At 62.2% G+C, this 12,341-nt stretch overlaps 1 protein-coding gene across 1 annotated transcript; it reads right to left on the reverse strand.

Moving 5' to 3' along the window:
* Positions 1-266: 266 nt before the first annotated feature.
* Positions 267-12,004, reverse strand: SLC22A12 (solute carrier family 22 member 12). The gene is given in 15 exon segments (XM_086384099.1): positions 267-345; positions 1,667-1,854; positions 2,982-3,026; positions 4,430-4,543; positions 4,595-4,634; positions 4,889-5,055; positions 5,094-5,197; positions 5,200-5,238; positions 5,726-5,964; positions 6,904-7,019; positions 7,191-7,314; positions 9,424-9,580; positions 9,652-9,806; positions 10,292-10,395; positions 10,990-12,004. Coding segments are annotated over 15 exon segments (2,073 nt in total). The 5' UTR covers positions 11,392-12,004.
* Between the last annotated feature and the right edge of the window lie 337 nt (positions 12,005-12,341).

A 12,341-nucleotide genomic window follows, 5' to 3' on the forward strand; every position in this document is an offset into this window, starting at 1 on the left:
GGGAAGAGCTTCAGCTGCTAGTCCAAGGTCTCAAGGTGGGTCAGTATCTGAGTCCAAATTTTCCCCCAGTTCCGCCTAACTCCGGGGTCTCTGCCCCTTTTACATCTCTGGAGTTTGGACCTTGCCCCCCACTGGCTGACAGTGGGTAGCCCCTGGGGCTGCAGGTGGGAGAAGGGTCCATACACCTCAGACCAGCTGTTTGCTTCTTCATGGGGACACGAAAGGTCCCCAGGGTCCCAGACATGCGCAGATGGGTCTGTATTTGTTCATCCACTTGGTCGAAAGAAGCCGAGACTCTCAAGGTGGAGGTTGTACATGAGGGCCCGTGCATCCTCGGTTGTACTCCTGCATCCTCGGGAGTGTGGGTGAGTCTGCATCTGCCAGGGGGCCACGCTGGAGCACCAGGCTTTTGGAGACAGGACTCAGCCACATTCTATCACTCAGGTCTCCTCTGCCTTCTGCTTGGTGGGTCTTGCCCCCCACCCCGCTGCTCCAGGCTCTGCCTTCTCGAGCTCTTGGCTCATCGTCAGCCTTCATCGCCCTACTTTATCGCCCTCCTTCATCGCCCTATTGTGCTTCCTGAACTTCCACCCCCGGCCAGCGCATTCTTGCAACAGTTTCATAAGACTGGTCCTTGTTTAGGCCTGGACACCTCCCAGCGTCCTTGGGCTCAATGCCCACCGGAACCCCATCCAGATCCACCTCATCTCCCCCCGCATCCCTCCATTCTGCGATGATGCTTTTGTGATGGGACCCTTCCCCTCATGGGGTGTGTCCCAGTGGCCCTTGAGAGTCCTCCGTCCACCCCGAGTCCTAACAGGGTGGGAGAGTGAGTCCTCCCCCAGCCGCCCCAGGGGGTGGATTTCCATGGACTTGACCTCTCTCCTGAACCAGTCACCAGGAAGGAGGGTTGGGCCTCGCTTGTCTCCTACTGCTCACAGTCTTGGAGGGCAGACTCACTGAGGTCAGCTGTCACCCTCTGCGGGAGCCTGTGCGAGGCCAGATGCGGGGCAGCCTTGTCAGGATGTCTTGTCCCTGTGCTGGTGATGGCCTCACCCCAGGGTCTTCTGCTGCTGCTCTCCCTGTCCAAGGAGTAGAGACTTATCTCGGGTTCTCCTGCCCCCATCACCACTAGCCAAAGAAAACAAACACAGGAGGCAGGCATTCCTTGGTGTCAAGAAGGGAACATCCTTACTCCAGAAATTTCTAGAGTGGCCTCGAACAGTCTATCGGAGTAGGGGATCAGAAAGAAGGACAGTGCAGGACTTGGAAGATGGACTCCCTTTTGACTCATTGCCGTGTGGCTGTGCGATTGTGTTTTGCTCTCTGTGTGAGGCAGCTAAGAGCCCTGCCACCCAAGGACTCAGTAGTGAGGAAAGACTCCTGGCCTCTGCCACTCACTCAGTGTGCTTGTCTGTAAGAGACAGTCCCCTTGGTCTTAACCCCTTCATCCTGTGCATCTGATGTTGAACTTACCGCCTGGGCCTGACCTGGGCTCCTGGTGTCTGGCTGGGCTGGCAGTGACCCCCAGGAGAGTCTGAACAGCATGGGGATGGGTGAAATTCTGCGTACCCTGCTCCTGGACACTGATACTTGCAGGGATGTGTCAGGAGATTCTAGGGGGTGGGAGGGGAGAACAAAGGACGGGGTTGGGGAAGAAGCTTACAGTGAAGCCTGGCTGACACCTTTGACTGTGAAGACCTGCACTGGCCAGGCAGGCCCCCAGGTGTGGGAACGCAAGCTCAGCCAGCGCGGGGGCTTTTTGGGCACGAGGCCCTCCTGGCAGTGGATGTGGAGCCTGTGTGGCCGGCGCTGCCCCTCCTCACACACCTCCCGGGTGAGCTGCAAGCCTGGCTGGAGGCAGGAGAATCGCCAAAGTGGGTCTTGAGGCATTTTCCTGTCCCCGCTGCCTGGGGCTTCTACTGCTATGATGGGGGGAGTGGGGGAAGGAGACTGAAGGGGTGCCTGGCAGGGGTGCCCTGCAGGGTGCCTAGCAGCTGCTGGGCCAGAAGCTCCCTGTGATGGATATCAAGAGGGAGGGTGCATCCCAGGTGAAGGCCTGCTGCTTGGGTGGCAGAGCCCAACTGATTGCAGGCCTGTGGTTGCTGCTGAGGGAGGCCCCTTTGCCCTTGGCAGGGCACTCACTCCACCATGGTGATGACACTTTCTCCCTCACTGCCCCAGAGGGCCAGGGCCCTGGGCCTCCCAGCGTCCGGGTCCTGCTAAGTGAGGCTTCCCAAGTGGTGCTAGTGGTAAAGACCCTGCCTGCCAATGCAGGAGATGTAAGAGACATGGGTTTGATCCCCGGGTCAGGAAGCTCCCCTGGAGGAGGAAATGGCAACCCACTCCAGTATTCTTGCCTGGAGAATCCCATAGACAGAGGAGCCTGGTGGACTACAGGTCATGGGATTGCAAAGAGTTGGGCACAACTGAAGTGGCTGAACATGCACACACGAGTTAAGTGAGGAGTGCCATGTGGGCACTAGGTGGGCCCCCCTGGGTCCTGGCAGGCTGAGACCACCTGGAAGGACCAGGCGCAAGGCCCTTCTGAATATGGGCAGACAGACGGCTCTGAGCACTTGCTGAGCTGGAAGACACCCTCGGGGAGACGAGGAGTCATCTTCCACCAGCCCTGGGGTCTGCCTTCTGGAAGCCTCTGGCCACCCTGGGGCCCTAAGGAATGCTAAGCAAGGGGAAGTAAGGCAGCGGGGGCTCAGTTGGGCAGCAGGTGGACAAGACAGAAAGTCCAGGGCAGGGGGCACAGCCTCATCTTTGGGTATCTTTACCAATGCGATCCCCGCCCCATCCCCTTTGTCCTGGGGTCTTCACTGGAGGCAGATAGCTAAAGGTCAGGACCTCCCAGAGGCCCAGGCAGAGAAGACCAAGCCAGGGAGTGAGCCCATCTCCTGGGGCCAGGGAGCTGCTTCCTGATCTCCCGATAGCCTTCTCATGTGTGTGCCCACGTGTGCGTGTGTACACACCACTGATGTGTGTGTGTAGAGGTGTGTGGCGCTCTGCTGAGGCACCTGGAAGCAGAGACACAGGCAGACCAGAGAGCACCTGAGCTCAGGTCAGGGGAGGCTCAGCAGATGGCATGGCTGCTTGAGGCCTGCTGGGCACCCACGTGTGTGTGAGCTGGGCCATGAGAGCTCAGGGGTCATCCCTTTCCATCTGAGCCCTTGTCCCTGGTTTCCCTGTAAGTGGTGCCAGTGCAGGGGTTCTGGATGGTTCTCAGATGGTGTCTGTGCCCTCCAGAAGCTTCACCGAGCGCCGGGATTGTGAGGCCTGAGCGCAGGCTGGAGGGTAGTGGCCAGAGCTGGCTCCGGAGACCTTCGGACCTGGCTCGACTGCTGACGCTGCCCCCGTTTAGCTCGGTGTCACGGCAGTCAGTTTCTGTGAGCCTTGGTTTTCCCGCACGTAAATGGGGCCACATCTGCCTCAAAGGCTTCAGGAAAAGATGCAACGAGATGATGCCTTGAGGCGTCCAGCCTGGTTGGTGCCTGGTCCACAACAGAGGCTGGAAAATGCAGCCCCTGGCTGGCACTCAGGGTAGGAAAGCTGGCCCGGGAAAGGGTGGCCCCAGCAAGGAGTCCCCACTTCCCCTTCCAGGCAGACCCTGGGGCACATCACAGAGCCGGAGAGGGGCAGTTGTTCGTTCCTTTATTCGCTCTCTCATCTCCCTCGCACCACTGCCCCTCTGCTCTAGGGGAGCTGGGGACATGGAGACACCCCACCCTCTGGGAACTCACAGGCTGGTAGGCTAGGGGACAGGTGTGTGGTCACAGCCATGTGAGAATTTCACTAAAGCCCTGTGTTGGGCCCTGGGTCTCGGAGGAGGCGGGGGTTGTTGTCAGGGAGAGAAGGTGGCAGAGGCTATCCAGACAGAAGACATGGCCGGGTGGCTGGAGTTGGGAGGGCATGGGAGGGACTGGAGCCATCTTTCTGATGAAGCTGAGGATATGAGACTTCACTGTTGCTCTTGCAGAGCCCCTGGGGTGCAGTGAAAAGCTGGCGAGGTTGTGAGGGGCTGGCGGTCAGCCTCCCAGCTCAGGGGCAGTGAGCGGTGAGGAAGCACGTGGTTGACTGCGGGCTCTGCTCCTCTCTGCGGCCTTGAGGGAGGGGCAGGTGACGGTGTACCGGGCAGACTCCTGCCAGTCACACCATCCTTTGCCCTTTCTGTGTTGGAGGCGGCTCCTTAGACAGTGCAAGGCCAGGCTCAGCTGGAGGGGCAGCCCCCAGGCCCTCTGGAAAGGAAGGCCATTGCTGTCCTTCTGCCGAGAAGTCATCCCATCGCAGGCTTCCCAGGAGGCCCAAAACCCTGTGGATTTCAGGACAGGGCGTCCCTGGAAGCGTGTTGCCTTCTGTACCACTCTGTTCAGGAAAGACACGGAGGGGTTGTGTCTCGTGGGTGCAAGTTACTACTCCTGACCTGTGTCTGTCCTGAGGACTCGGGAGATACGGCTGCCCTGCTCTTGGGCACGTGATGGGGGATGGATGGGGAGTGACGCCCCCGATAGGCATCTCGGGGCTTTAGGAGTAGAGTCTGGGGCCCATGAGAATGTCCAGTACCACTACCACACCCTCAGCTCTCCACCTCACAAAATGCTGCCCCCTTGACCTGTCTCAAGGTGGAGCTGGGGGTAGGTGGGCCACTCAGGTCTCAAATGGCGGAATGAAGGGCAGGGGACCAAGTCCACACTGTCAGCTGGGAGACTGAGCCCTGGGTCTCTAGTCTCCCAAAGAGGCGCTGTGTGACTCCAGGCCAGTCCTGTCCCTCTCTGGGCCTCTGCTTCTCCCTTTGTCTGGCAATGGGGGTGGGTGGCCAGGCCTGCCCTGTTCTGGGGCTCCAGGGAGGGCGGAGGGAATGGTCGGGGATGCGTCCACTCACTGGATGGTGTTGGGCAGCGTCAGGTTCTGGGTTTCGGGCAGCACCAGCAGCGCAGCCAGGCCGCTCCGCACGGGTACCACCCCGCACACCAGCAGGGGCAGGGAGTCGCCATAGATGCGCAGCAGCCGGACTAGAGGCCCCAGGATGGCTCCTGCTTGGGTGGCCATCTGGCACAGGGCCCCAGGGGAGGCCACGCCCACAGCACCCTCCCAGCCCGGAAGTCCCGCTTCTGTGGGCCTCACCTGAGCACAGTGGGGAAGACCTCGGCAGTGTAGATGGCGAAGCAGGTGAAGGCAACCCCCACTCCCCGAGCCCCAACACGGCGAGGGCTGAGCATAGGGCCCCCATCCCTGTGGATAGAAATGGGGTTGGCAGGCTTGTTGGCGGGGGTCCCAGGCTTTCCCCATGATCTTCCAAATGTCTGCTTGTCACCTCCACCTGGGTGTCCCCAGACCTCACACATGCACTGTGTCCTAAGTGACGACATTCCCTGCCCCACCACCCCCCGCCCAGTCTGCTCCCACCCAGACTCCCAGATCCAGACCCTGGGAGTCCTCCTCCACCCCCTCCATTTCTCTGCCCTTCCCAACACGCCTCCCCCCCAGTCCCAGCAATCTATCACAGTTATTATTCTGTCTCCACAATTTTTCATGATGCTGTCCAGTGTGGACCGCCACCATCTCGTCCAGACGGCCCAGCAGCCTCCTTCCTAAGTGGGCCCTACTCTAGTCCAGTGCCCTCTTGATGGGGGAAAAAGAGGTCTCTTTTCGTGGCCTAAGCTCTCGCAGGTAGGGAACCTCTGGCTGCAGCCACGTGCATCCAGGCCCGCCTGCTCACCGCGGGGCACCATCGCGTTGGCCAGGATGCAGAGCCCCGCCAGCACCAGGATCACAGCCTGTGTGGGCCGGCGGCCCAGGTGGCCCAGCAGCAGCAGGGTGCCGACCTTAGGGGGGATGTCCGCGACCACAATAAGGGCTTGGAGCAGGAAGATGTTGCTGCCTAGGGCCTGCAGGTCCAGGATCAGGCCATAGAAGGTGAAACCAAGGGCAAACTTGAGGGTGGGGGTGCGCAGGTGAATTCAGGCTGGGGATGGGGCAGCTGCTTTGCTCTCCGACCTGCTTCCAGCCTCCCCTGCTGGCTCTGTACCCATTGGTGGGGTGGTCGCTATGGACTACATTTCCCAGGTTCCCTTGCCAGTGCCGCGTCTCCTGAGCTTTGGCCAATGGGAGGCACTGGGGAGAGACTGGAGGCAGGACTAGGGCAAAGCTGAAGTGTTGCTCCCTCTCCGGGCACCTTGTTGCCAGTGGCTGCGTCCTCTCCATGGCTCCAGCTTCCACTGACCAGCCCCTTTCTCTGTGGTCCTGCCTCCTGGTCTCTGATAACCCCTTTCCCTCCTCTCTGGTTCTTCCAAACTAGGGTTCGTGCGTGCATGCTAAGCTTCATCAGTCGTGTCTGACTCTTGTGATCCTATGGACTTAGCCCACCAGGATCCTCTGTCCATGGGATTCGCTAGGCAAGAATACTGGAGTGGGTTGCCATGCCCTCCTCTGGGGAATCTTCCCGACCCAGGGATAGAACCTGGGTCTCTTACGTCTCCTGCATTGGCAGGGGGGTTCTTTACCACTAGCGCCACCTGGGAAGCCCCAGGGTAGATGTGCCTTTCTGCCGCTGAGTTCTCCAACTGCCTCCTCTGTCTGTTGGGCTCTGTGGTTCTCCCAGCAACTTTGCTATGTATCCTCCTTGCTAATCTCTCCTGTTGACCTCTCCCGGCCTGAGTCCTCCTGGCCCTGGGCAGTTTCCTGTGGGAGCCTGATGGAGGGAGTCGGTGCTGCAGGCCTGGTCTTAGAGGCCCTCTCAGCCAGTGGGGCCAGTAGAAGAGTCAGCACAGCCAGTGGATGCCAGCAGAGCTCTGACTCCAGGCTCCCTGGCTGCTGGTGGCCCAAGGGTCAGCCAGAGGCGGAGGTTGGGGCCGGGTGGGGTGGGGGTCGTTAAGCGCACACTAGAGGGGCATCTACCCGCACAGGATGAAGACACAGGTCCGGAGGCCCAGTCCAGGAGTGTGGAGCAGAGCGACCAGGCTGCCAGGAGTCTGGCTCACACTCAGCTCTTCCTGCTTGGCTGAGCGCAAGACCTGGATGGAGGGTGGGGAGGGTTGTCAGCATGCGGTCAATGGCCTGGCCCTCCTCCCTACGACCCCCATCCTGGGGGCCTGGGGCCCTCCGTCCGTCTGCCAGGGACCCTGTTCAGGGACAGGAGAGGGTCTGAGGGTTGAGCCCTGGGGGAAGGCCCAGCCTCGCCTCACCTCGACGGTCAGCGCGTCCCCCACTGCCCTCTTCCCGCTGATGGTGGCCACCTTCTGTAGCTCCCGCAGGCCCCGCTCCAGCCTGCCCGTAATAAGGAGCCATCGTGCCGACTCTGCCAGCCACCTGGGGTTGGAGAGAGGGAGGAGAGCAGGAGGTCTCTGCCTGTGCCCCCCAGGGCCTGGCCTGCACGAGCCTCTCTGCCCCTTCTGCCAAAGGAGTGGCCTCACTGGCTGCCCCAGGCTCAGGGTGGCTGAAGTCGGGGGGCAGGGGGGTTGGCAAGCAGCAAAGGGCGCTGGCTGCGGGGGCCAGGTCCTTTCTGCCTCCTCCTTCTCTTGGGCTGGGGTTGGGGGTCCCTGTCCTTCCTTCCTGCCTCCCTCCTGACCCCGAGGCCCTTCCCCCGGCCTCACCTGGGAGCCAGGGCTGGGAGGGCCTGTGTGCAGTGAACACGCCCCTGATGGCTCCAGGACCGCCGTCCTGCAGGCCCACCAGGGGCCCCACTGTCCAGCCTTCCTGAACGTCACAGGGCCCTCCTGCCCGCCTTTCACCCCATGGCCACTCCTTCCTGCCTGAGCTGGCCCCTCCCCTGGAGCCCCTTCCTGCAAACATCCTCACACCCATGGTGGGGCTCAGACCCCCTCCACCTGCACCATTAGTCACCAGCGCCTGTCGCCTCTAGCGCCCCCTGCAGGCGACCAGCCCACGGCCCTTGCCTCACTTTTGGCCCATTCGCCCATGCCAGGCAACAGTCACCACCTCCTGGGTGCCAGTCAGCCCCACGCCTCCCAGCGCCCCCTCCCTGTGGCAGGACCCAACCCATAACACTAGTTTGTCTCCCAGCCCCTCAACATCAAGCCCAGACCCCCTGCACCATCCAGGCTTCGGACCCCTTTCCGTGCCCACCACCCCGCACGGGCTCCTGCCGCTGGACACAGGTGCCCCAGCCAGACACGCTCCCCCCGCAGCAGGTGGGGCCCTGAGGTCCTTGGGGGTTTGCAGAACCAGAGAGAGGGATTAAAGCGCACATCAGAGGTAGAGTTGACAAGACCCCGTGACCTGCTGGACTAGGTGTGCGGGAGCCGTGAAGGAGAGGGAGGTGTCAGGGCGACTCTGACTCCAGTACCTGTGGGTGGGGGCTGGTGTCAACGCTGGGGAGGCCCCGGGGAGGAGCGGGTCTAAGGAGATGCCACGTTTGTGATGCTGAGACAGTAGAGATGGGGACGTCACCCAGGTGGCTGGAGGCCGTGGAGAGGCAGGCCGGGGCGGGGTGGGGGCCTGCAGCGTTTGGAGAAGGAGAGCCATGGGCACAGGGGCGGTCCTGGGAGAGGACAGCGGTGCCCTTTCATGGGCTGCAGGGCCCGAGCGACAGGTGGCCGGGCAAGGGTGGCGGGGTCATTGGCGTAGGTTGGCATGTGCAGACGTGTCTCACGACGAGAAATTGGGTTGGAAGAGAAGCAGAGAAGCTGGTGGGAACTGAGCGGCCATGGGGTCCCCTCCTCAGATGGGCCCCCTAAACTGAGTGGTCTGTGATACTCTGATGTATGGGATTTCTCTCCTGCTCATTGCTGTCTCCCCGGGCACAGCCAGGGCCCCGACTGTGCTGGTACTCAGTGGCCATTTGTTGGAGTGATGAAGTAGTGGAGTCACAAACGCATGTGTGCCCATAGCCCCTGCGTGGGCCTGTCTGCCAGGGCAAGCGGGCCAGCATCAGCACCGGGCCCTGGAGTCCACCTCACTGACCTCTGCCCTTCACTCTCATGATATGGGGGCCAGTCTGCCAACCCCTAAGGCCGCCGGCCGGGTAGAGGTACCTCTGCTCAGAGCTGCTGCATGAGATGTGATTGCCTCCTGCTCTGAGGAGTGACTGTGTTCTCAGAGTGCTGTGTGTGGTGTGTGTGTGTGTGTGTTGTAGCTTTGCATCCCATCCGCCCCGACCTGGCCTAGTGCTGCCAGGCCTGGCACAAAGGAGGGGCTCAGAATACGTGCCCGGAGGCACACATGCCAAGGCAGGCAAGGACAGGGGAGGGGACAGGCTGAGAGGTGATGGGCAGGGAGGGGGAGGAGACGCCTGGGAGGAGCAGGGGAAGGAGAGGCCCTGCGTCGGGGTGTGGGGGGTGTGGGGAGCTGGGGCCATGCCAGGCTCCTGTGGCTCCCCTCTGGCTTTCTGCATCCCAGGCCTCTTCGCCCAGGGTGGAGGGTGGATCTCCTGCAGGGAGGGAGCTGGGCGGCACCCACCAGGAGTACACAAAGCAGAGGAAGCAGGGAACGGAGACAGCCAGCTGCTGCAGCACGCCATAGGCCACCGCAGCCAGGAGGACCCGGCCGAAGGTGTAGCCCAGGGAGTTCAGAGTCACCACCAAGACGTGGGCTTGTGCTGACGTCCACTCTGCCACTGCAAGACCAAGTGGGTCGGCCTGGGAGCCCGCAGTAGCCTCCCCTGCCCAGCCAGGGTCGGGGACCTACGGAGAATGAAGGTGTTCAGCGTGGTGCCCACCACGGTGAAGGCCGCCAGGAAGCGGAAGAGGCAGTACATGGAGAAGGTGGGAGTGAAGGCAGCCGCCGTGGCTGTCACGGCCACCTGAAGGTGGATCCAGGTCAGCACCCGCCGGCGCCCAAACCTGTGGCATGCACGCGGGGAGGGTGGCCGGGTCCACGGGGTGCCACGGCGCTGGCCGTGGGGGTCTGGACCGCTGGAGCCCGCCCTCTGCTTGCCCACTGAGCAACTCCCGGGTCCAGACCCACATTCTGCATCCACAGAGAGGGCTTGTGAGCACAGGAAGCGGCCCCTGAGGCACTGGGCAGGGGGTGAGCTCCCCGTCAGCAGCGGCAGCCAAGCAGCAGCTGGTCAGCCAAGCAGCAACCTGTGGCTGAGCAGGCTTTAGCAGTGAATGTTTGATGAGAACAATGACCTTTCATGGCCCCAGAGGGGAGTCCATGAGGCCGAGGCCCAGAGAGGGACTGAGCTTGCTCAGCAGCACAGCTGGAGGGTCTCAGGAGAAAGACCCACATCAAATGGAGTTTTCTCCCCAGACCCGCCAGCTCAGGGCCAGTCAGGGCCCGGGGTCTTGGGGCACAGCGGCAGCGAGGGGACCAGGCACCTCACCTGTCAGAGACTTGGCTGCACACAGCCGCTCCCACTGGGTTCCCGGCCAGGTAGATGGACTGCGCCATGGGCCTCAGGGCCTGAGCGTCACACACCAGGTCCCACTGGTGGGAGAGGAGGGGGCCGGGGATCTGAGCTCAGGAGGCGGGAAAGGGGCCGGTGAGGGTGCTAGATGGGAAGGCCCAGGGAGCTAGGGCTGGGTGTCCGGCCCGGTGACCTTGGGGGTCATCACCCCTTGCCTAAGCCCCTCCTTAGCTCCCTGTTGCCCCAGGTCCGGGGTCAGGCCCTCTCTGGGCTCATCCGCCGCCTTGCCAGGCCCTTCTACAGCAGCCACCCACGCTGGCACCTTCTCCCGGCTTTCAGAGGCCGCTTCCCTCTGTTTCATAGAGTCCCCTTCCTGCTTGCTGGGTGGGCGCCTCTCCTGTCTCCCACATCCGCTGGAGGTTGCCTCTGGGAACCCAGTGACTCTTTGCGGAGTGCCCCTGAGGCTCCTGCAAGCTCATTCCTGCCATCAACCCTGGTAGGACGATGCGGCCAAGGAGGAACTGGAAGCTGCCTGTGAATGTGGAGGCCAACGGTGGTGGGACTCCCCCTGCCATCCCTCAGGACTGGGCAATTTTGAATCCAGCCAACTGTGATCTGTAACTTTGGCCTCTAGGGTGTCAGGACTTGGGGAGGGTCTGAGGGGAGGCCCCTGCCTTGGTCACAATGGTGGAGGTGAAGGCGCTGCGGTCGCAGACCCAGCTGTCCACACACGGCTCCGTGTCGGCCTCGCTCCAGTTGGTGGCCGTGGCGTTGGGGTCCAAGAGCTGCCACTGTGGGTGGCGGAAGCGGCGACACTGGTGGGGCCCACGGCTGGGGCCTGGTGGGATGGAAACAGCCAGGAGGGCCTGGGGGTCCAGGGCCCTGGGGACACTGGCCTGGGCCGTGCTGTTGTCCAGGAGGGGCACCCAGCAGCGGTGGCTGGGCGCGGCGGCTGAGAAGTTCTCCAGTACATTCTGAGGGGCGAGCCACGTGATGGGGACCACCAGGGCCACCATCTGGAGAACCTGGAACCGGCCCCGGCTGCCCACTCGGTCCAGGAGTTCAGAAAAAGCCATGGAGCCTGCCTGGAGGCGCCCACCTCACAGAGGCTGCCCAGGGCATGGCAGCAGTGCCCGCCATGCAGATTCAGCCTGGGGGGTCTCTGGGTGCCGTCACTCAGGGTGGCTCTGGCTGGGACCTAAGTCTATGAGGTGTGACCTTGAAGCCACCAGCACCTCCCCAGAGACACAGCTGCCCCTGGACCTCTGGGAGAAGCTGGATTGGGGAAGTGGGGAAAGAGGAGGCTGAAGTCACTCAGGCTGGGGTCACTGTGACCAGGTGACGAAGAGGGCTTCGTAGTCACTTCCTCGGGTAAAGTTTAACCCAGCTCTGGGGGAGGGACAGATTCAGAGGTCCCGCAGCTCCCACCCTGCGTGGGCTGGGCGGCCTCAGCTCTGCCCTTCTGCACCCCTGCCGCCTCGTACCTGCCTGTGCCAGGGGCACTGAGGGCTGACCCAGGAGAGGCGCTGCCCGGGGTCCTCTCAACCTGGGGGCTGGCGTGAGGCTGGAGCAACATCCGTGCTTTGTGAGGACTCTGTGTGTGTGTGTGTGTGTGTGTGTGTGTAGCCGGAGTCACCAGCAGGCATCCAAACCCCATGCGTCCCAGCCAGCGTGGCCCAGCCCCCCACCCACGGCCCCTCCCTTCCACATGTCTGCCGTCATTAATGCCCTCCCCTCCACCGCTTTGCTCTCTTGAGTCTTTCAGTGTCTCCAGGCACCCCGTGGGTTCCTCAAGTTCAGCATCACCCCAAGATCTCTGCCCCCTCCCCAAATCCACTCCTCGATCCCTAATCTTATTTCACATCTCCCGCACCCCACCTGTCAACCCCTCCAGTGGCCGAGCCCTGCTAACTCCTCCCCCACCTCTGTGTCTCTACAGCTGTCCCCTCCCTGGTCTCCCTGCCCCTGTTCCTGTCCCTTCAGCCCATCCCCACACTACAAAACCCTCCTGTTGAATCCTGCTTAA

This window comes from Bos grunniens, chromosome 29, assembly GCF_055505025.1.
Source record: "Bos grunniens cultivar Pamir isolate PY7600 chromosome 29, Bosgru_T2T1.0, whole genome shotgun sequence".
In the NCBI taxonomy this organism is placed as follows: domain Eukaryota; kingdom Metazoa; phylum Chordata; class Mammalia; order Artiodactyla; family Bovidae; genus Bos; species Bos grunniens.